We start from the raw sequence: 22,136 nt of genomic DNA on the forward strand, positions 1-22,136 counted from the left end.
AGCCAAGAAGAGAATCTACATTGCTGGGACAAGTTCCCAGTCCAACAGGAAGCCCTTCCTGTCCAATGGGGACCCTGGCTGGGCAGGGCCAGCTCAGAGCCTGTTTCCATAGGGATAGCTCTCCGATTATACAGCAGGGTGGAGACCCTGGAGCTCTCCAGATGTTGTTGGCTGGGATGATAGGAGCTGTGGTCTGGCCCCATCTGGAGGAGGGGGGGGGAAACCCTACTACACAGTGAGTTCGTTCTCCCGTGTTTTCATTCTCCCTTATTTTGTTCCGCTGAAATGGACAAATAAGCATCGCATAGACTTTCTGGCTACACATTTGCCATATCTTTATTGCACTGGGACCACATTGCAAACAAATCCACCAAAAAAAAATGCTGCAAAAGTAAGTCTATCACTGCCAAAAGCAGCTTTTTTGTCTGTTTTTTTTTTTAAATCTTCAGGTTGTTGTTTTTTTTTAAACTCGTATATGTATATATTTACACAAAAACTATCAAAAGCAACGTCTGGAAAGGCAGCCGCTCTGCTATGACAGCCTAGAAGATAAGAGCCGCTACTTTCCTATGGATAAATAGTACAATTTGTCATTTGTTTTTGTTTTTGTTTACATCACTTTGTAAAACCACATTCAAGTATTCCTGTCAATGCACAAATTATCAAAATCCGCTTCTTGACTATGTTGCAGTAAGCTTCGACTACGTCTAGGTGGGGTTGTTGCCGTTAACGCGTGGGGCTTCTTGCCTTTGAAAACAGTTTCTGAGATGTCTCCATCCTTGGAGCGCTGAGTAGACATGGGTGGGTTGGGTGGAAGCAATTTAAATAAAGTGAAGGAAACAAGCCGAACACAAGAATCTTAATGGCACATTGAGAAATAAACGCAGAAGGCATAGCTAGGGGTGGGCGGGATCCGTCAATTTTGGTTTCTCCTCGTTTCTCATTTCTGCCAGTGCTGAGTTCAGTTCTTCACATTTCCACATCAGTTGCAATTTTTTTTAAAATTAGGTCCTCGTGAAAATCCACCAGCATCTTAGTGTGAATTCATCCTAGTAGACACATTCTGGTTTGCAATTTTACTTAATGCACATGTTTTCCCCAAGCCATTTGGACCAATAAAATGATTATTACTTTTTATACTATATGTACATTCTGACCCAAGCTTTATGGGAGCATACATACTTTTTCCTGCACATTTACACTTGTTTAGAGAACTGCCCTGCAAAATGCAGAATTTCGAGGAGTGGCCTGCATTTTGGTTCATGTAGCACTGCGGTAAGTAGGTTCACCTTTTAACTATCAACTGAACCGAATTTCTTCCCCACCAAGAGAAGTAAGTAATAGTACCATTCTATTCTGTCTTGGTCAGACCACACCCGGAGTATTGTGTTGGTAGTTCCGGGCGCCACAATTTAAAAGGACATTGAAAAGCTGGAACATGTGCCAAAGGGGGATGGCCAAGATGAACGAGGGTCTGGAAACCAAGCCTGCTGGGAATGGTTGAGGGAACTGGGTATGTTTAGCCTGGTAAAGAGCAGACTGAGAGGAGGTATTATAGCCATCCTTATATGTAAGATGGAGCAAGCTTGTTTTCTCCGCTCCAGAGGGCAGGACCCAAACTAACGGATTCGAGTTACAAGAAAGGAGATTCCGACTAAACATCAGGAATAGCTATCTGACAGTAATGACAATGGAACATACTGCTTCAGAAGGTGGTGGAATCTCCTTCACTGGAGGTTTTAAGCAGAGGTTGGATGGCCACCTGTCATGGATGCTTTTAGTTGAGATTCCTGCATTGCAGGGGTTGGACTAGATGATCCACGGGGTCCCTTCCAACTCTGCAATTCTCTGATTCTTTGATCCCTAAGCATGTTCTTCTAGAAGACTACCATTTAAATATGTGTCTGTGGGCGGGGGGTGGGTGGGGAGGGGGAGGAGAAAACTTCTTCCACGTCGCCAATTCTTTAGCACTTTGAAAGCTAGCATGCCAGGAACAATATTATAGGCCAAACCTTTCCCTTGACATGTTACATTTCCTATGCGCATGCAGTTTTGAACTTGGGGAGCACATAATGGTTTGATTCTCTCCCTGCTTGGGATTCCTAAGTGGAAACAGTCCCAGGATAGTTTCTAACAGTGTTGACTTAGATATTAAACTGTGAGCTGTGAACATGAGACGGTTGCTTTCTCCTCCCCTCCCCAAGGCTTGCGTTTTTTAAAAAAAACAAAACAAAACAACAAAAAGGACAACTTTTTCATATATAAATACAAAATATTAAATAAAGATCTGCTTTCTGTACAAACAAAATAAGCTCAAAAGGAAAGGAAAGAAGTGCATTTTGCCACCAGGCAATTCATGTTCTCAAAATATTTTTTCCAAATCATGTTTTGGGGACCGGCTCTTTTTAAAAGTGTGGCAATGAGTGCATTTCTTTTTCTAATCACTTAATCTGGAGGACAACTATTCCTTTACCCACCTCAAAATTTCCTGCAAGCCCTTCCCCACATTGCTGGTACGCTTTGCCCAAGGCCCCGCGTGCCTGTGTGTCTTGTATCTGCGCGTAGGATGGAGAGGGCTTGGCCACAACCACATCGCAGGATCTACAGCAACACCACACAAGGCGGGGCTTGCCAGAAGCTCCGCCCACAAGGTGTAACCCTTGCGCCGCCACGGGCAACGGGAAGAAATAATTTAGGGCTGAAGGGAAGCAGGACTGCATGGAGGCTGTGGCAACGGGGAGGCCACATCTGCCAAAAACTCACAGGTTCCCCAAGGGGCATCCAAATTGGTCCAGCTGGTTGCGCCTGAGCCCCAGAGCTAAATCCTCTGCAGTCTACGCCTTAGCTACTTTGAGAATAGTCCTTATCAATTTCTGAATTCACTGAATTCACACAGCGGCATACACAGTCCCTCACAAGACTGTTTCCCTCCCCGGCTCCGGTTTTTTTTCCTTTCACGGAACCAATAAAACGTGGTCCTGCGATCTCCACTACCTCTTGGTAGCCATCGTGTTCACGTCGGAGACAAAGTCATTTTCGACGACGTTTCTGTAGCCATCTTTCTCTATACAGTCACTGACGGCCTTGAGGACTATCCGGAGCCTTCTGTCCATTGCTTCCAGGTGCAGCTTGTACAAGATGGGTGTGATCTTGTCCTTCAGCAAGGATTCTTCCATCAGGTGCTGAGCTTGTATTCTTCCTTGGCTAGCAGCTGCAACCGCAGGTAGGTGGACTTCCGTATTCTAAGGAAAGGAAGAGGCAAGCTGAAGGTGAGGGGAAAGGGCCGCATTTAAGGTTTGCCGCGGCGAGTGGCACATGGGAGTTCTGCCAGCACTGCTGGCTCTGGAGGTAGCAGGGGAAGAGAGGCAATGCGGCGGAGTGGTTAGAGCAGCAGTTCCCAAAGTTTTTCAAGCCACCGGCCACCCCATTGGTTCCAAAAACTCATCCCCAGGCCACCCTACCCAATAAAAACATTATAGTGGAACCTTGGTTCTCAAACGCCTTGGTACTCAAATGCCTTGGTTCCCAAACGCCGAAAACCCAGAAGTGTTCCGGTTTTCGAACGTTTTTTCGGAAGCCAAACGTCTGCGGCTGTCGGCTACTGCTGTAGGGGACCTGCACCAATCAGAAGCTGTGCCTTGGTTTTCGAACATTACGGATTTCCGGAACGAATTAAGTTTGGTGCTTTTGTTTTTGCTATTTATTTTGCATTTTTATTTTCGAGGCTTTTTCGGTTAATTTGTTTTTGTGACTGTGTGGAACGCAGTTCAGCTACTGATTGATTGTGTTACTGCGGAAATGGATAAAAGCCCCCCATCCAAACAATGACTATCATCAGTGCAGTTAAGGAAAAAATAAATTTTTTTTTTCTCATCTGCAATACTGTCTTATTTACTTTACAGTACAGTACAGTACATTGATTATTGCTTTCTTTTATGAATCAATGGTCTTGTAGATAGTAAAATTCATGTTAAATTGCTGTTTTAGGGGTTGTTTTAAAAAATTGGAATGGATTAATCCATTTTGCATTACTTTTTTTGTAAATGATTTTTATTGATTTTCCCTCTGAATTTTAACAAAGGTTGCAACAAAAAAGTTTTACAAAACAATATTATAATACAAAAAATATATACCACTCTATTCGTTCAAGTTTACAATTCCGTTCACTTCCCTTCTTTCTTATTATGTCTTCTCTAAATCATACATCTATGTTTCGCACATCAACTGTTTTTCCACCAATTTATTTTCTTTCTTTCCAGATTTCAATTGGTTATACAATCCCATTTCAAAATTATATATTTCCTTATTTCTTTACTATTCTCTTGCTAGTATATCTACACGCCATGTGTTATATGTCATCATTTACGTCTTACACACCTTATCCAAATATTCCATAAACTTTCCCCATTCTTTTCTAAACGTTTTTCCCCCTGTTGCATTACTTTCTATGGGAAAGCGCACCTTGGTTTTGGAATGCTTTGGTTTTGGAACAGACTTCCGGAACGTATTAAGTTTGAGCAAGGTACCACTGTATTCAGAATAGGGACTCACTAAGGACGATCACAACACAATAAAATGCAAGTTTTGTTGACATCTGTCTGTCTCGAGGGACAATGGAGTGCACCTCCAGGGGTGGAAGTCAAACTGCTGGAGAATCGCAGCTCCTGCTGTGGCTGCAGAGCCGGCAGCTTGTAACTGCTGCACATTCATTTGAAATCAATTAAAACTATTAGTTTAATTAATTCAACAAAATGAATAGGCTCGAGGCTGAAAAAGCTCCCGCATCCCGATCTGAACCCAGAAAGCAGCAGAAGCCTTGAAGTGGAACCTGGAGGTAGTTGTGGTCTCTGGAGAGCAACCAAGCCATCAGCGTAGCCTGCGATCCAGAGCCTCTGTGTCAACGGCACCCAAACATTTTTGAGAACTGCTGATAGCCTTAATGATTTTCCTGCCTGCGCCAGATGCCGCGTGATTTTTAATTGCATTTTTAATGGTTTCTCTTATTTCTTATGCTGCGTTGCAATTTGCATGCGGTAGAATTGAAACTGCAACGCTGTGAAACGCAATAGAAGAAATGAAAGAAGCAATAAAAATGCAATTTCAAAAGAATTCGGGTGTTTACTGTGAACATGCCATGGCCACCGGAGCAAAGCTTGCAGACCACTGGTGGTCCATTTTTGAAGCCCCTGCTCTGTGTTGTATGTCACTGAATACTAAACAGCTTAGGAGCAACAGCAGGAAAGAGCCGTTTGTGGTCCAGCCTCCGCTTGTGGCTCTCCTGAAAGCCTCTGGTTAACCACTGTGGGAACAAAATGCTGGACCTTTGGTTTGATCCAGCAGAGTTTCTACAGTTTTTTTTTTTTCTTCGCTTACAGCCCTTTCTCCCTCTCCCTTGTGCTCTGTTCTGTAAAAGCCAGATTTAATTAAATGTCAAATACTAGTCATCTAATTCCGAGGACTGGAACGCACTGAATCCAAGGTACATTTTGTGCCCTCGGAAAGAATCAGGTAACCTGAGATCTCAAAGGGCTGTTTCATTTCTCAGTAGGCATCACCTTGGTTTTCTAATGGCTGGTCCAGGGAGGACAACACAATGGAAATTGGGGGACGCTGCAAGGGTAAGGAGGGAGGGAGGGAGGGAGGGGAGGATAGACTAGGCATGAAACTGGAACAGCTCCAAAATACCAGGTGGGTGCTTTGCACCAAATGGATACCAGTTTCTACAGGGCAGAGAGAAAGAGGGGCTGTTGACTTTATGCCCTGCTGTGAGCTTCCCAGAAGTGTCTGACTGGCCGCTGCAAGGAGGAGGACGGTGGACGAAATAGATCCATTGGGTCTCTTATATTCTGAGGTTCACCTCCTTGACTTAGAGGGAGAGATTCACAAACGTGCTTCTCCCCCACCCACCCCCCAACAGATGCTCTGGGCCACAAGTCTCTGGCAAAGTGGTGGGGGAAACTCCTCCTCCATCACTGGGTACATGCCTTTGCTGCTTTGATGGAGTGATGTACAAAGGCCCTATTTTGATATTTTTCTCTGGTCAGTATAACTCTGGGTTGGGATGCGGGTGGCACTGTGGTCTAAACCACAGAGCCTCTTGGGCTTGCCGATCAGAAGGTCGGCGGTTCGAATCCCCGTGACGGGGTGAGCTCCCGTTGCTCTGTCCCAGCTCCTGCAACCTAGCAGTCCGAAAGCACGCCAGTGCAAGTAGATAAATAGGTAGCATTACAGCGGCAAGGTAAATGGCATTTCTGTGCGCTCTAGCTTCCATCACGGTGTTCTATTGCGCCAGAAGCAGTTTAGTCATGATGGCCACATGACCCAGAAAGCTATTTGTGGAAAAACGCCAGCTCCCTTGGCCTGAAAGTGAGATGAGCGCCACAACCCCATAGTCACCTTTGACTGGACTTAACCGTCCAGGGGTCCTTTACCTTTACCTATCCGTGTAAGATTTATCATTTGCACAATGGGGCTTCCCCCTCTCCACTAATCATGCACTCCAAAAATCTGTTATGGGTTTCCTCGCCAACCCTCTGAAGCAGATTTGAGGGGGGGGGGCATGCTGCACTGACAGGATGGTTAATTAGTGTTTTTGTTTATATTATGAATTTTTGTTTTTTTATCTTGTATTTTTAAGTTATGACCCAACCCGAGGTCTGCGGATAAAGGGCAGTATACAAATTTAATAAATAACAGCAACTGCTCCCCCCTGGTGAAATTAAAATGGCTTTTGGGCACGTGTCACATGCATCTATCACTCCCAGCTGTTCGGGGAGGTCCAGTTGTTTCTTTAGTGCCTTAGAGAACTGCCACCAATCTGTTGGAGATTCATTCCCCGTGTCTGCAGGTCATGGGATTGTTGTCTATCACATGACGGTGTATGTTTTCATTCCACAGAGTGGGAAGTGACGGAGACAGGAGTTTGTGTTACTGTGTTCCGTGAAGTGGGACTATTGTCCTTTGTTCTCTCTCTTTGCTGTCTGATGCTAGAGAGAGAGGGAGCCATATTGCAGTGTTCCGCGTGGTGTTTATATGTAAATAAAGTAATTAGCCAAAATGCTGAGTTGCTGAGGTCTGTTATGCAAGCTTTGAAGACTCTGCAGATCCCTGAGTGTGCTAATGCTTTTTCGCATTAGTCGCTGTGATGTTTGGGCAGAAGAAAGCTTTTGAAGCTCTCGAACGATCGACCAGGAGGGAGAGAACATGCCAGTCGGGCATGTTGTCTCTGCCAGAGTCCTACACGAGAGTAGGATACTCCTGTTAACACAATCTTCAAAACACTTACAGCGTTTCTCGAGACATCGCCCCACCCCCGTAAATCATTCCCATGAGGCTACCACCAGGCTCATGACTGACAAGGGACGGCATACCTGCAGCACTGATTTAAAGGCACCAAGATGGACAGCTCGTCGTGGGAATATTTTCCAAACCTAGCATAGAGACAGAAACAAGAGAAGAGAGTGTCAGGAGGCCTTCTGGAGGCATCAGTTTTGCAATGGAGTTGTGTTAACAAGGATAAACGCAGGTGTGCAGTGCTGGGTCTGGAAAACTGCACCTCTTTCCAATGATGCCCCCGGGTGGTGGGTGGCTGGAATATGCTACCACTTCTGTGGGCCCAACATCAAGGTGAATTTTAAAAGCCTGTGAGGAAGAAGAGCCTGCCACCTTCTGAGGGAGTCAAACAGTCCTTGCCCTCAGAAAGTTCTTCCTGATGTTTAGTTGGAATCTGCTTTCTTGTCATGTTAATTTACTGGTTGAGCCCTGCCCTCTGGAGCAACAGAAACAAGCTTGCTTCATCTTCCATGCAACAGCCCTTCAGATATCAGAAGATAGCTATCAATCCCATAGGGACGCGGGTGGTGCTGTGGTCTAACCACAGATCCTAGGTCTTGCCGATTGGAAGGTCGGCGGTTCAAATCCCCACGACGGGGTGAGCTCCCATTGCTTGGTCCCAGCTCCTGCCAACGTAGCAGTTCAAAGCATGTCAAAGTGCAAGTAGATAATAGGTACAGCTATGGCGGGAAGGTAAACGGTGTTTCTGTGCGCTGCTCTGGCGGCTTAGTCATGCTGGCCACATGACCTGGAAGCTGTCCTGCAGACAAACATCGGCCTTCTCGCCTATAGAGCGAGATGAGCACGCAACCCGAGAGTCGGCTGTGACTGAACCTACAGTCAGGGGTCCCTTTACCTTTACCTTCATCTATCCCATGCATTCTAAGTCTTCTCTTCTCCAGGCTAAACATGTCCGAAAGCCCCAAGCATTCCTTGTAAGTCTTGGTTTCCAGATCCTTTATCATCTTGGTTGCCCTCCTCTGCAAATGATTCCTTCTCAGTACTAACTGGAGATGCCAGGAATTGAACCTGGGATCCTCTGCTTACAATGTATATGACCGACCACTGAGCTATGGCATATTGCCAGTGCAAAAATCTAAGAAGGCCCTGTAGCTTTAAGGGCAGCTTTTGCTGCGGGAAATCTGCAGTAAGCAGAGTTTCTCCTTCTGTGCAATTCTTAAAGTGACAAGAACTTTCTTGAGATCCATGGCATGGTCAGTTTATACGCTGGTCTGCAGGAATGATAAGGTGACTGGACGTGGGACTTATTTATTTATTGTGACCCCGTACACCTCATTTTTTAAGGAAAACATAGCAAATAAGTAACTTAATATTAATCATAATAATCAGAACCCCTCCCACAGGGCAGATGGTGTCAGATGATTCTGTGAGGGGAGGTGGGTTAAAATGTTGGGGGAAATTAAACAAATTTATTGGTTAAAGAGGGAAAGAAACTGTAGCAATTACCCTCTTCCGTTGTCTAAGTGGATAATAAACGTCTCATTTCCAAACTTCTCAAAGGTTTCATAATGATGGCGATCCATATTGCCTATAAAGGGGGAGAAACGCAGGAGGGATAAACACACATGCACACCAATACTTATTAAATGGCTCGGAGCCTGGAAAAGCAACGCTGCACATATTTCGTCAAACTTTGGTTACATTCACACATGACAGTAAACCATGCATAGGTAATGGATCCCTAACTCTACTGCCCCCCCCCAGGAGCACCCACCTGTCAATCACAAGGCGCCATAATGATATCAGGTGATTGGCACCTTTTCACAGTTGTGTGCAAACACCAGTCTGGTGGGCTCCCTTCCAAGTCCATAATTCTAATTTATGATTTATGGAAGGTCATCTTTGCAGAGGGGAAAAGGCTCCTTCTGCATTTGCCCCTCTGCTGAGAAAGCAGTTTGCCTTGAGCTGCTTCCTCCAAATGGAGCACTATTCCCTCCACAGCATGCCCGTCGCCTTGCCCCACGATTGAGGGGGCCGCACATCAGAAGGATAATTACATGCCCATCTATTATCAGTGTAGTCTCATGAAATGGAACTTTCCTCCATTCCAAATGCCTGCTAACATGTGCACGATTGAGTTGGGATTCACACGGTGCCTTTTTTTTAAAAAAATCGAGATATAGGAAACCTACCCATGAGAAAGTCAAAAATGGTCATGTCCATTATATCCAGAACTCGGGTCCCCTGTCGTAGGGTGGTGTTTGCTTGACCTCTTCGCAATAGTCGGGGTCAACTTCCCACCTGGGAAAAGCAACAGCGTTAGGAGAACGTAGATGGAAAAACACGCCGCTCTTATCTTTTCAATATTAAAGTCAGCAGGAGCTTTCTCCTTGAGTTCAAAATACACAGGAGAAAATCTTCAGGGCTTTCTGGCTTGCGTCCCAATTTTATTTCTCTCTCTCTCTCTCTCTCTCTCTCTCTCTCTCTCTTTGTGTGTGTGTATTACAGTCACCCTTACAGCCAGTGTGGTGTAGGGAACAGTTTTAGACTTATTTATTTAGCGAGATCTGAAGGAGAAGGAACTGATTAGTCATCTCCTTTTCGCGGCGAGAGCGACAATAGCTAAATACCGAGGCATGAGAATTAAGTTCAAGAATCTACAGTATCGGTACTTTAAAGTTTGGCAAATAGTTATATTGGAAAGATCGTCCCACAGACTTCAAGTAATGAAAGGTCAAAGGAAGACGGACATACTTTTGACAGGATGGCATTTGCCTATTTATTCTATAAATAGCCAGGAATATAAAAGATCACTTCCAATTACATATAAGATGGTTCAGGACTTCAGTACCAGAAGCAGCTCCCTGGGTGGGGCAGAGTCACTATACTGGGTTCCCAGCAGGCAGAAGGTTGTTGCTTTCTGGGAGACAGATGAGGTGAAGAGGAGGCCAGTATGGTGCAAAGACAATGGGGGGGGGGAGGATCCCATCCAGCACTCCTGCTCCTGCTTTTCCACCACACTGACCTCCCCGCTCGCCTCTTGCTCCAGGAAAGCAGGCGACCCACCTGCCAGTAAGGTAGCGTAGGAGAATGTCCCCATTTTATTTCATCTCCGAATTCATTTTGTGCGTTCAGAACTTTGCGGTCTGAAATCTGTGCATGAGCTTTACTAACAGAACAAACAGGCCGCTTTTAAGGAGAAGTATGGGCAAGCTGTGGTTCCTTTATAGTTCCTACCCCAACTGGAAGGAATAGAATACGATCTGGGGAGAGGTGACACAAAGAACTAATATGCTAGGAGGTTGGCTGAGCAAAGCAAATACACCAAATCCTAGGTCAAGAAGAGACCCAAAATGTCAACATAGAGAACTGACAGCAGACATTGTCTGACAGATAATACACAGAGCTATTAGAGGACAACAAAGAAAGATGTTGAAAGATGGTTATGTGTATTCACATATTAAAATGAGAAGGGTGGGGTAGGCTAGTCAGAAGGGTCAAAGGGTCTCTGAGTGGTTTAAGAATGACAACAGTGTGTTGTAATGGTTTGACTGTGATGAGGACAACTGCTGTGATAATTGTCTGATCGTTTAAGTGGTAATCACTTGTGTAGCTGGATATACAGGTGAAACTAGAAAAATTGGAATATCATGGAAAGGTTCATTTCTTTCAGTAATTCAACTTAAAAGGTGAAACTAATATATGAGATACACTCATGACATGCAAAGCGAGATATGTCAAGCCTTTATTTGTTATAATTGTGATGATTATGGCGTACAGCTGATGAGAACCCCAAATTAACTTTTTCAAATTGGGGGTTCTCATCAGCTGCACGCCATAATCATCACAATTATAACAAACAAAGGCTTGACATATCTCGCTTTGCATGTCATGAGTCTATCTCATATATTAAACTCCAGTAGCTAATGAAAACAATTGCTTACATAAATGGACTTTTCTGCGATATTCTAATTTTTCGAGTTTCACCTGTATATAAAGGTGATGCCTGACAGTAGTAAAGGGCAGCCCCTTTCTGATTTTTTTTTAAAGGATTAATAAAGGCCTAAGTTTTCACTTAAAACCTGTGTCTGTTGGTGCTCCTCTTGGAAACCCCAGGAAAGGTGAACCGTTTAGTAATTTCTCCAACACTAGCTTTGTGGCCCCAGAAAGACACAGCTGTTCGATACAGATTTACTGAAGCTTGCACTCATTAGATCTGCATCTGGTCAACTCCTTCTGCACCACAATGCAGGTGTACAGAGATGTGAATGTCTGGGGAAAGTAGCGCGCGGAGGGGACACACAGATTTCTCCCTTTCACATCTCCGTTTTGGTACAGCTGCATGTTGGTGTAGAAGGAAGCAGATTCTTTGTCAGTTGCAGAGAATGCAAGGAGGGGAAAGGCTGCAGCTCAGTGGTAGAACATGTGCTTTGCATGCAGAAGGTCCTGGGTTCAATCCCCGGCATCTCTGGGAAATATCCCTGCCTGAAACCCCGGAGAGCTGCTGCCAGTCAGTGTAGACAATACAGAGGTAGATGGACCAATGATCTGAATCAGTATAAGGTATCTTCCTAAGTTTGTGATTCAGTACAGCTGCAATGGAGTCCGGAAGCTTTTATTTTGAAGCTTTTCAAGTGGACTCTCATAGGGAGACTGTGGCATCGGGAGGGGAAAAAAAGAAGATCACTTAATTGAATTAAAATAAAAGTGGTGTCCAGATGGGTGAACATGGGTTGGAACGGTTTATGATTTTGCTCTCCCCAAGAGGGACAACTGAAGCCGATGGAAATGTGCCCGTCATTCTCAGCAGGTTTTGAATCAAAGTCTGGCTACAAAACCACAGAAAACTAATTGCCTGCTGCTCATAAGCGGCCCGGCAAAAACAGCCGCTGGGGTGCCGGGAAGCCTTTTGCCTAAACGGGAGGACTCACTCGGCTTTCTTGCGCTTGTGGTAGGAACGTCTCCATGGATTCCTCCAGGTTTTCCTTTTGGCCAAAGACAGGTCTGGCAGAAAGGCAGCGAGGGAGCCTTCGATCTGGTCCGGTTTCCCACAAAGAGCATGCTCTGTGGAGCAGTAGTAAGAGCACTCGCCATAGAAACAGATGTTGTTGGCTGAGGAGAGAGAGAGAGAAAGAAAGAAAGAAAGAAAGAGAGAGGTGGTGAGGGAGCGTCTCCCATGTCTTTGATGTTAAAAGAGCGCATCGGGATGATTAGCCGATACTAGTGGGACGTGCAACAAAATGCTGCGGTGTATCCTCAGGTCCTAGCCAGGCAGACATGCCCTTTTGCAGTATACTCCATTCCGTTCACCACTTGCTTTCCTGTTTTTTTTTATGGCCATTGAGCACATATCTTCAGCTCCTAGGGGGAACTTTCAGCTTCAGGGTTCCTGCTAGTTGGCCAGCCAAGCCCCTTTTCCTGGCTATGCCATTCCACCCACCTCCCACTTCCTTCTTTTTATTTTCCAAACTGACAATCAACACCCCAGTTCTCATGCTCGGTTTTCTCAGTCCTCAGTGAGCTAGGTTTTCTTTCTTTTGTCTCACTATTTATATTTTTCTTTTCTTTTCTTTCTTTCTTTTTTTAAAAAAAACACTTCTACCAGCCTCAGCATCTCCCTGAGCGTGCCAATAACCTCCTCTTGTTTTTCAGTGGCCCCGTTTTGGCTACATATCCTAATTAGCACTCACCGACTGAGTTTGCTATTAGAGGGAATTATATTTATTTACTTATTTTGCTACATTTACACATTGCCTTTTCTGCCAAGGCATTTCGGCAGTTTCCTGTTTATCATAATGGCTTTGAGATGGATACAAAACAGGGGTGAGGTGGGGGAACCAAAGGTGAACACAAGCAAATTCTCATACTGACTTTTTCAAACAGTTACCATAATGAAGCTACATAACGCCCAGGTCAAATACTAACTGCAGGAAGCAATTCTGGGAGGTTAAAAGCCGAAAAGCAGTTGGTTTGCCCCCCCCCCCCAAATGGAGGAGTGTTCTTCAACCATTTGGACTACAACTCCCATCATCCTCAGCCAGCTTAGCCAAAGGTCAGGGATAATTGGAGTTTGGTTTTGCAATGTCTGGAGAACAAAGGCTGAAGAATACTGTCCTAATGCAACCAGGAGGAAGGGTTCCTGATGGTGGAAGTTCCAAGATGAGAGCAGCCTTCAGGAGATAGAGTCATAGAATCATAGAATCCTAGAGTTGGAAGAGACCACCAGGGCCATCCAGTCCAACCCCCTGCCAAGCAGGAAACACCATCAAAGCATTCCTGACAGATGGATGTCAAGCCTCCGCTTAAAGCCCTCCAAAGAAGGAGACTCCACCACACTCCTTGGCAGCAAATTCCACTGTCGAACAGCTCTTACTGTCAGGAAGTTCTTCCTAATGTTTAGGTCAGGGGTCTGCAACCTTTAAGACACAAAGAGCCACTTGGACCCGTTTCCAAAGGGAAAAAAAACAACTGGGAGCCGCAGTTTGCGACATTTAAAACAAATATAACGCTGCATATATTGTTTCTTACCTTAATGCAATAATAATAAATAACGTATAGGAGCCAATGCAAAGTATAATTAGTAAAAACAACAAGAATAAGTTATTACTTTTTTGCATTGACTCAGGGGCGTACCCAGGATCAAAACTGGGGGGAGGGGGCAAGCCATGGTCGTTCAGGTTGTGACATTTCAGCACGGAAAGGCGAATGAAACCAAAATTTTAGGGAAATTATATATAATTATAGCAGTGCTTTATTACAGTAGTTATTACAATTATTTGCTTGGTTTTTTAAATTTTTTTATTCTAGTTACATGTCTTATACCAGGGGTGGCCAACTCCCAAGAAACTGTGATCTACTTTCAGCAGTGATCTACCCCCGTTTTTTGGGGTTCAGCTCAAAGTTGTTTTTGGGGGGTGTGGTGGGTGGGAGAGAGGGCTTCCCCCTCTAAGATAGGTTGGCAAGCGAACTAATAAAGAAAGAAAAAGGGGGGGTGGGAATGGAAAAGTGGGGTGGAAAAATATAAATTGGGGGTGGGGTGGGGTGGGGAGAATATCTATTAAAAATATGTAGTAGTTTAAAAAATAAAAATAAAGGGGGAAAATCTTTTTCTTCTTTTTCCTTTTTTTGAAAACAAAAACAAAAGGGGAAGAGAAAAGAAAAAGGGGGGATAGAGGGAGAAAAGGGTAATAATAAAAATTCAAATAGAGTGGCTGCAGCAGCTGTGGGGGGTGTTTGTTTGTTTTTCGTTTGTTTGTTTGTTTGTTTTAAAAATGGGATTTCTCCCCTTGGGATAAAAAAGGAGGGGAGGAAGAAAAAGAGAGGGGGTGGGAGAGCAAGGCAAAAAGCCCAAAAGCAAAAAACAGGTTTGTGGGGGGGGAATCACGCCAGGCACTGCTGCGCGCCGGCCTCGGGGCTCCGGGCCCCCGAGCCGCCCTTGGGGCAGTCTTGAGCATGTACACCGCCCGCAGCGAGTGCTGGCGAAGCACCGGTTGGCGGAGGTTTCAGAAGCAGCCCGGACGTTTTCTCCGCCCCCACCCAAAGCAGCTCTACTTCATCCTGTCGGCGACCATCACCGCCCTCCCGTCACGGCGACGCCTGGCCCACCTGCTCCGCCCTCCGCGCGGCCGCTGTGAAAAGGATTCCGCCCGACAGGGGCCGCTCCAATCGCCGCCGCCGCCACCTCCCGCCGCCTTTATTATCCCGACTCTTTTCTCTCTCTCTCTCTCGATAACTCGCAAAGCCCAGATCCTTCTTCTCCCCGCCCTAACGCCACCCTCATTGGCATGTTCCCCTCAAACAGGAACAGGCATCCCGGCGGCTCATTGGCCGGACGAAGCATCGCTCTCCCGTGCTCGCCTCCCGCCTTCATCCTCAGTGGCTACCTCGGCGGTAAGGCCCCGGCTCCGAACCTATGCGCCAAGGCGGGCGATCTGTCCTGCCAATCGGCACGCCGAGGTGGTAAAAGCTCAGCCCTCCCCACACGCTTATTGGTGTGAAGAAGTCGCTTCCTCTCTCTGGGAGTGGTCAAGGTGGACATCAATCTTGGGTCTGTCCTCGGGAACCCTGAGAGGGCTGAGAAAGACCGCCCAGCTGTTCAACGTTGATGCGGATTATTCATGGTTTTTTTGGCCCTTTTTTTTGCCGATAACCATTTAATTATTATTGAAAGGGCATTGAAAGGGGGCATGCCGGAGCCGCGGGAGACCTGTCAGAGAGCCGCATGCGGCTCCGGAGCCGCAGGTTGCTGACCCCCGGTTTAGGTGGAATCTTCTTTCTTGTAGTTTGAATCCATTGCCCCGTGTCCGCTTCTCTGGAGCAGCAGAAAACAACCTTTCTCCCTCCTCTATATGACATCATTTTATATATTTGAACATGGCTATCATATCACCCCTTAACCTTCTCTTCTCCAGGCTAAACATACCCAGCTCCCTAAGCCGTTCCTCATAAGGCATCATTTCCAGGCCTTTGACCATTTTGGTTGCCCTCTAGTTTGGTTGCCCTAGTCAGTTCTAGGTCAGTGATTAAAAAACCCCACGATGTTCATGAATTTAACTCTTTATTCAAAGAAACCCAAACAGTGCAGGCCCAGTGATCCCAGCAACTCTTTCCAGTAGGTCTTGCACCATGAGGCAGTTGTGAGGACTGAAGGCCCCCGCTTTCCGCAATTGCCTAAGTCCCCTCTTCTGCAGGGTTTTCCTCAAGCAATTGGGAGACTACACCTGCACACAGGCATTCTCTGCTCTGCTCTCTTCATTTCTCTGTGGGTTCTGGGAGACTGGGAGGGGGGTGCAGCAGGAGGGGGAGACTCCCTGGCTTCTTCAGCAGCCTGCCTCATCTCTGTGTCTCCCACCCCATCTCCTGGCCTCTGAGTCTGGACAGCTCTCTGCCACAGCCTCTCCCTGCTCACTAAACCCCGTTGCCTCTTCAGCTTCCAACACCTCCTCTTCCTAGTCTGCTCTCTCTTCTCCGTCTGACCACTCACTGCCATCCCACCACCAGTCCCCGGGCTCTGAGCCTTCTTCCCCTGGGGGTTCCCTTGGGGGTTCCCCAACTGTAGCCTCCCACCAGTCCTCTGCATCCAGCCAGTCCATGACAGTAGCCATCAATAGCCCTCTCCTCCTGGAATTTGTCCCCTCCTCTTTTAAAGCCATCCAAGTTGGTGACCATCACTGCCTCCAGTGGCAGGGAGTTCCAACTTTCATTTCTCTGTCCCGAATCTTCCAACATTCAGCTTCACTGCATGTCCGTGAGTTCTACTGTTAATGGGAGAGGAGGAGAAAAGCTTTTCTCTATCCACTTTCTCTTGCGGAATGGAGAGGGAGGCGTCATCCTATATTCTGCCTCAGGCAGCCATATTTTAGGCTTGCCACAGGCTGTGGTGCCCCGTTGGGTAGTTGGGAGAAAACCCCGGGCGTCTTGCTGTGTAATCTGTGGAAAGAGTCCTCTGTGTCTTGGTAGGGTTAGAAATATGGTTTGCACAGTTAGTCATTTATCCTTCTGCACGTTCAAAATCCTGGAGAGCGATACTCATCTAACACACATTCAAAGGAAACACAGAGAGATCTTAATCTATCTCTCCTGGGTAACAGGAGCAGATATGCTATTGTTTGCTTACTTGGGAGGGAGGGGGGGATACTGGGGTGGAAATCCATAATCCCCTGTGATTGGTTAACATGAACAAAAGCCCCAGCACTTACTAACTATGTAACATTGATTTCGGTAAACTGCCGCTTCAATTACTCTGGAAACTATGGCAGACATTGTTAATATGTCTCTTTTCGCTGCTAAATTACCACTCATTCGTCCAAGGCCTGGAGTTATAGCAGTCGGCCCAACTGCAAAAGGACGTATCAGTGCATTTAAATAATTACTGACCTATTTCCATCCCTCACATTTAGTCTAAAGTGCTGCAGTCCTCTTTTTCTTTCCAAATGTAGCATTGTGTTATCGACTTCCCGCCTTCCCCCCCCCCTCCCCGCCACTTTCAAGCAGGTTTCTTCGAACAAAAGGCTGGTGCCTTCGATGGAGAGTAATTCTTGAACAAAAACTGCGATGGCCATTCCCCAGCCCCAAACACCCTGTGGAAACTCCAAAAAAGCTATGCGTGTTTTGGTGTGTGTTTAAGAGATGAGGATGAGGAATCTCTTGCCTGTGGGGCAGCCTTGGGCCCATAAGGGAACTTCTAGCTTGTCAGGGGATCCAGTTTGATGCATGAGGTCATCTTCCAGAAACCGAGTCCCCCTGTCAATCAGCTGGAGTAGGCGGGTTTTCATCCTGCTGGGTGCTGCAGTTCATGCATTGTTTTGGAATGAGTGAATTCAATAGGTTTGCCTTTAAATGCAACTCGATCAAATGTCTTCCTCGTCCTTACCGCCAGGCATCAGCAAAAGTTGCAAAAGCTTTGCCGTTATTTTTTCCTTATCATTATTATAACAACCCTGGTTATATATTGAAGCCTAAGGAACAACCTGAATAACTTCCAGAAGTAAAACTGCAGAGGCAACTTGGGAACTTAAAACAACAAAAGCCCAGGAACTCACTGTTCAGGCTGCCAGCTAAGATAACCGTCTCCTTACGATCCTTACATAATTCTAGACGTTCACAGAACGGTGCAGCCTCTGTCTATTTTTGTTAGCGAGAGGAGCCCAGTTAAGAATTTTAAATATCTGCAAATCGCTTGAAATGTTTGCGTGGAGGTGATCGAGCTCCCCCTGCCCATTTCTTTGTCAGTCAGCTGTTATTAACAAAATGTCACCAGGGGTCTTTCTCTTCGAATGCTGAAGTTCACCAAGCCTCACCGGCGTCAGCGGAGTATGGAACGCTGGCATCAAAAGGCAGCGATTAAGATGAACAGGATGGGCACAAAGGTTTGGACCCTGCAGGAAACCGAGAGTCGTAAACTCCATCCTGCATGAAACGTAAGAAGCGTCTGCAGGATCAGGCCAAGGGCCCACCTCGTCTAGCATCCTGTTTTCACAGTGGCCAACCAGATGCCCGTGGGAAACCAGGAAGCAGAATATGAACACAAGAGCCCTCTCCCCTCCAGTGGTTTCCAGCAACTGGTATTCGGAATCATTGATGCCTCCAGATGTAGAGGGAGATCATAGCCACCATGGGGAGTAGCCAGGGATGGTCCTCTCCTCCATGGATTTATCCAATCCTCTCTCAAAGCCATCCAAGTTGGTGGCCATCACTGCCTCCTGGGGGAGTGAGCACCTTGTTGTTGTTCAGTCGTGTCCGACTCTTCATGACCCCATGGACCAGAGCACGCCAGGCACGCCTATCCTTCACTGCCTCTCGCAGTTTGGCCAAGCTCATGTTAGTAGCTTCGAGAACACTGTCCAACCATCTCATCCTCTGTCGTCCCCTTCTCCTTGTGCCCTCCATCTTTCCCAACATCAGGGTCTTTTCCAGGGAGTCTTCTCTTCTCATGAGGTGGCCAAAGTACTGGAGCCTCAACTTCAGGATCTGTCCTTCCAGTGAGCACTCAGGGCTGATTTCCTTGAGAATGGATAGGTTTGATCTTCTTGCAGTCCATGGGACTCTCAAGAGTCTTAGTTTGAATATAATATCCACACCTTAGTTTGAATATAATATCCACACCATACATTTACAAATCATGGCTTTCCCCAAAGAATCTTGGGAACTGTAGTTTACCTCCCGCAGAGCTTGGCACCCTTAACAAATGGTGGTTCCCAGGATTCTTTGGGGGGAAGCCAAGTGCTTTAAATCTCCTGCCCACCTAGCAGTTCGAAAGCACGTCAAAGTGCAAGTAGATAAATAGGGACCGCTCTGGCGGGAAGGTAAACGGCTTTTCCGTGCGCTGCTTTGGTTCGCCAGAAGCGGCTTTGTAATGCTGGTCACATGACCCGGAAGCTGTACTCCGGCTCCCTCGGCCATTAACGCGAGGTGAGCGCCGCAACCCCAGAGTCGGACACGACTGGACCTAATGGTCAGGGTCCCTTTACCTTTACCTTATGTGCTTTAAATATAAGGAGACCTTAGGGGAGATTAACCAACTGGGCAGAAAGATGCATTTACAATGTATTTACGTTGTAGTCCATTATATCTGGAAGGCCGAAGATTCTGATGCAGGACTCAGTGGGAACCATCAACCTGACCTGCGCCATGTTAAAATAAGACCTGTTTTTAATGTCAGTAAGAAAAATATGCCCTCCTCTGAGAGGTTCAATTGGTGCCAACGTTGCTTTATTTTCCATGTCAGGCAAAAAAAGGCTTATTTTAAATATTGTAGGTTTTATCTGTGCTGCTAGATGGTTGATTGCCTTACCCAGTTTGTTATTTTACTTGCTGTATTGCTGCAAAGCCCTCTGGAATATATTGCCATAATTTTTTTTTAAATAAGAAAGCGAATTACATTTCAGAACGGAAGTACATACCTGGCGAGATGAAAAACGTCCGCCATAGTTTCTTGTCACGCGTAACGTCCCTTATTTCTCTGGTCATGTTAACTAATCTGCCTGCGACTGGTGGGACACGCCGGAAATCCAGGATTCTGAGTGGTTGGGGGGGGAAGGGAGGAAAAAAAGAGAGAGAGTCTGGCATTGAAACGACAATGCTGGACATTTCGGTTTCTCATTTTTCCTGTCTTAAAATGTGTTTGGACCCACTTCCATACCAGCCTGTGAGCTCTCAAGAAGTCTGCATGAAAAAGTTCTAGGTGTTTGGGAAGGCAGTTCTTTCAATCGATGCACTTTTGCAAGCCATTTCCTCTAATGTAGTGAATTTTTGTATACAGTGGTACCCTGGTTCTCAAACGCCTTGGTACTCAAACAACTTGGAACCCAAACACTGCAAACCTGGAAGTACCGTATTTTCTGGCGTATAAGACGACTGGGTGTATAAAACGACCCCCAACTTTTCCAGTTAAAATATAGAGTTTGAGATATACTTGACCGCAGATTCTCCACTGACTTTTGAGAAGATTTTCCTGGATTAAAAAGTAGTCTTATACGCCAGAATATGCAGTAAGTGTTCTGGTTTGTGAACTTTTTCCAGAAGCCGAACGTACTCCATTTTGAGTGTTACACTTCCATTTTGAGTGCCACGCTTCCGTTTTGAGTGTTACGCTGAGGTCAGTCTGTTTTTGCTATTTATTTTGCGTTTGTGTTTTTGCGACTCTTTTTGGGACTGTGTGGAACCCACTTCAGCTACTGATCGATTGACTGATTGTGTGACTGCAGTACATTGTTTATTGCTTTCATTTTATGGACCGATGGTCTCGTTAAACAGTAAAATTCATGTTAAGTTGCTGTTTTAAAGGTTGTTTTTAAAAGTCTGGAACGGATTAATCCATTTTGCATTACTTTCTATGGGAAGGCACGCCTTGGTTTTGGAACGCTTTGGTTTTGGAACGGACTTCTGGAAGGGATTAAGTTTGAGAACCAAGGGACCACTGTATCACTAGCCCAAATACACACACTTTTGGGCACACTCCCTCCCCCCCCCAATATATGTGCTTTTAAAACACATTTTGTTTGCTCGTTTGGAGCACTGAACTGCAGCATTCGGAGAAGTGTTTTGAAGGACTGCTATGCTCTGGTTCGCGGATTGCTTGGGAAATGTAAAATAGACAGGTTTCCATGAATAACAAATTCCCTGCCCCTCAAGCATTTCACATACTACTGAATTCAGCCTTTTTGCTTGTGTTGCTTATAGACCTCAGCAAGAGGGCAATCAGGTGCCCTACTTTACAATGGACACTACTCTGACTGAATGCGTCATCTGTTTAAAAGGCTACCTGGTACAAGTCTTGTTTATTTACCGCATTTTTCGATCCATAAGACACACTTTTTCCTCCTAAAAAGTAAGGGGAAATATCTGTGTGTCTTATGGAGCGAATGGTGGTCCCTGGAGCCGAATTGCCCAGGGGACAAAAGCAGAAAGTGCTTTTTATTTTACAAAGAGAAAAAGGGGTATTGAAAGGACCCCGCTCAGCAGCTGATCAGCAAGAGATCGGGAGAGAGATAAGAGTCCAGGCTCCCTTTCAGCCCCGCCCTCCATTGTTGAATGTGCTGCAGAGGGAGGTTGGTTGTTTCCCCAGTGACATGTGACTGGCTAATTAGATTATCTGTCTGGAAACTATAGAAATAGCTCCCTTTACTTCAGAAGCTGCAGAAATGTGAGTTGAACCCCATAAAAAATGGGGCTTTTCCTCTTTGGTTTTCCCCCTTTGCAAAAGGAGCTTTGCTTTTCTCCCTTTGCAAAAAAGCTGCAAAACTTTTAGCTGATCCTCCAAAAAACAAACAAACAAAAAAACACCCCAGGCTTTTCCCTTTGCTAAAAAGCTACAAAATTTTAGCTGATCCTCAAAAAAAACCCAGGGCTCTTCCCTTTGCAAAAAAGCTGCAAAACTTTTAGCTGAAAAAACAGGGCTTTTAGAGGAGGAAAACCAGATTTTTTTTTCTTGTTTCCTCCTCTAAAAACGAGGTGCGCCCTATGGTCTGGTGCGCCCTATGGAGCGAAAAATACGGTATTTAATTTACAGCCCACTCCTTTTCTCCATGGAGCTCAAGGTGGTGTACATGGTTCCTCCCCTACTCAGGTAATCCCCACAGCAACCCTGTGAGGGAGGTTAGGCTGAGAGGCACTGACTGCCCCCCCCCCAAACAAGCTTCATGGCCCAGTGGGGATTCGAACCCTCGTCACCCAGGTCCTAGTCCGGCACTCTAACCATTACACCACACTGGCTCTCAAAGAAAAGGAAAGAGAGCAGACGGGGCCTTAAAGTTACCCAAAAGCTGTTAGCACCTCAGGCAGTGGACTGAGCAGGCACACAGTTCACCGAGTCAGACTTCACAAGGGTGGTTTTTTTTTAATAT

General features: G+C 45.9%; 1 protein-coding gene across 1 annotated transcript in view; it reads right to left on the bottom strand.

Moving 5' to 3' along the window:
• Positions 1–2,224: 2,224 nt before the first annotated feature.
• Positions 2,225–22,136, bottom strand: part of FAM20C (FAM20C golgi associated secretory pathway kinase) — a 94,211-nt gene continuing 74,299 nt past the window's right edge. Inside the window, 8 exon segments of the mRNA XM_033167237.1 lie at positions 2,225–3,181; positions 3,184–3,242; positions 7,371–7,430; positions 8,800–8,881; positions 9,486–9,533; positions 9,536–9,594; positions 12,225–12,405; positions 19,695–19,810. Coding sequence (XP_033023128.1) covers positions 2,991–3,181; positions 3,184–3,242; positions 7,371–7,430; positions 8,800–8,881; positions 9,486–9,533; positions 9,536–9,594; positions 12,225–12,405; positions 19,695–19,810 — 796 coding nt within the window. The 3' untranslated portion in view covers positions 2,225–2,990.

This window comes from Lacerta agilis, chromosome 13 (genome assembly GCF_009819535.1).
Source record: "Lacerta agilis isolate rLacAgi1 chromosome 13, rLacAgi1.pri, whole genome shotgun sequence".
NCBI lineage: Eukaryota > Metazoa > Chordata > Lepidosauria > Squamata > Lacertidae > Lacerta > Lacerta agilis.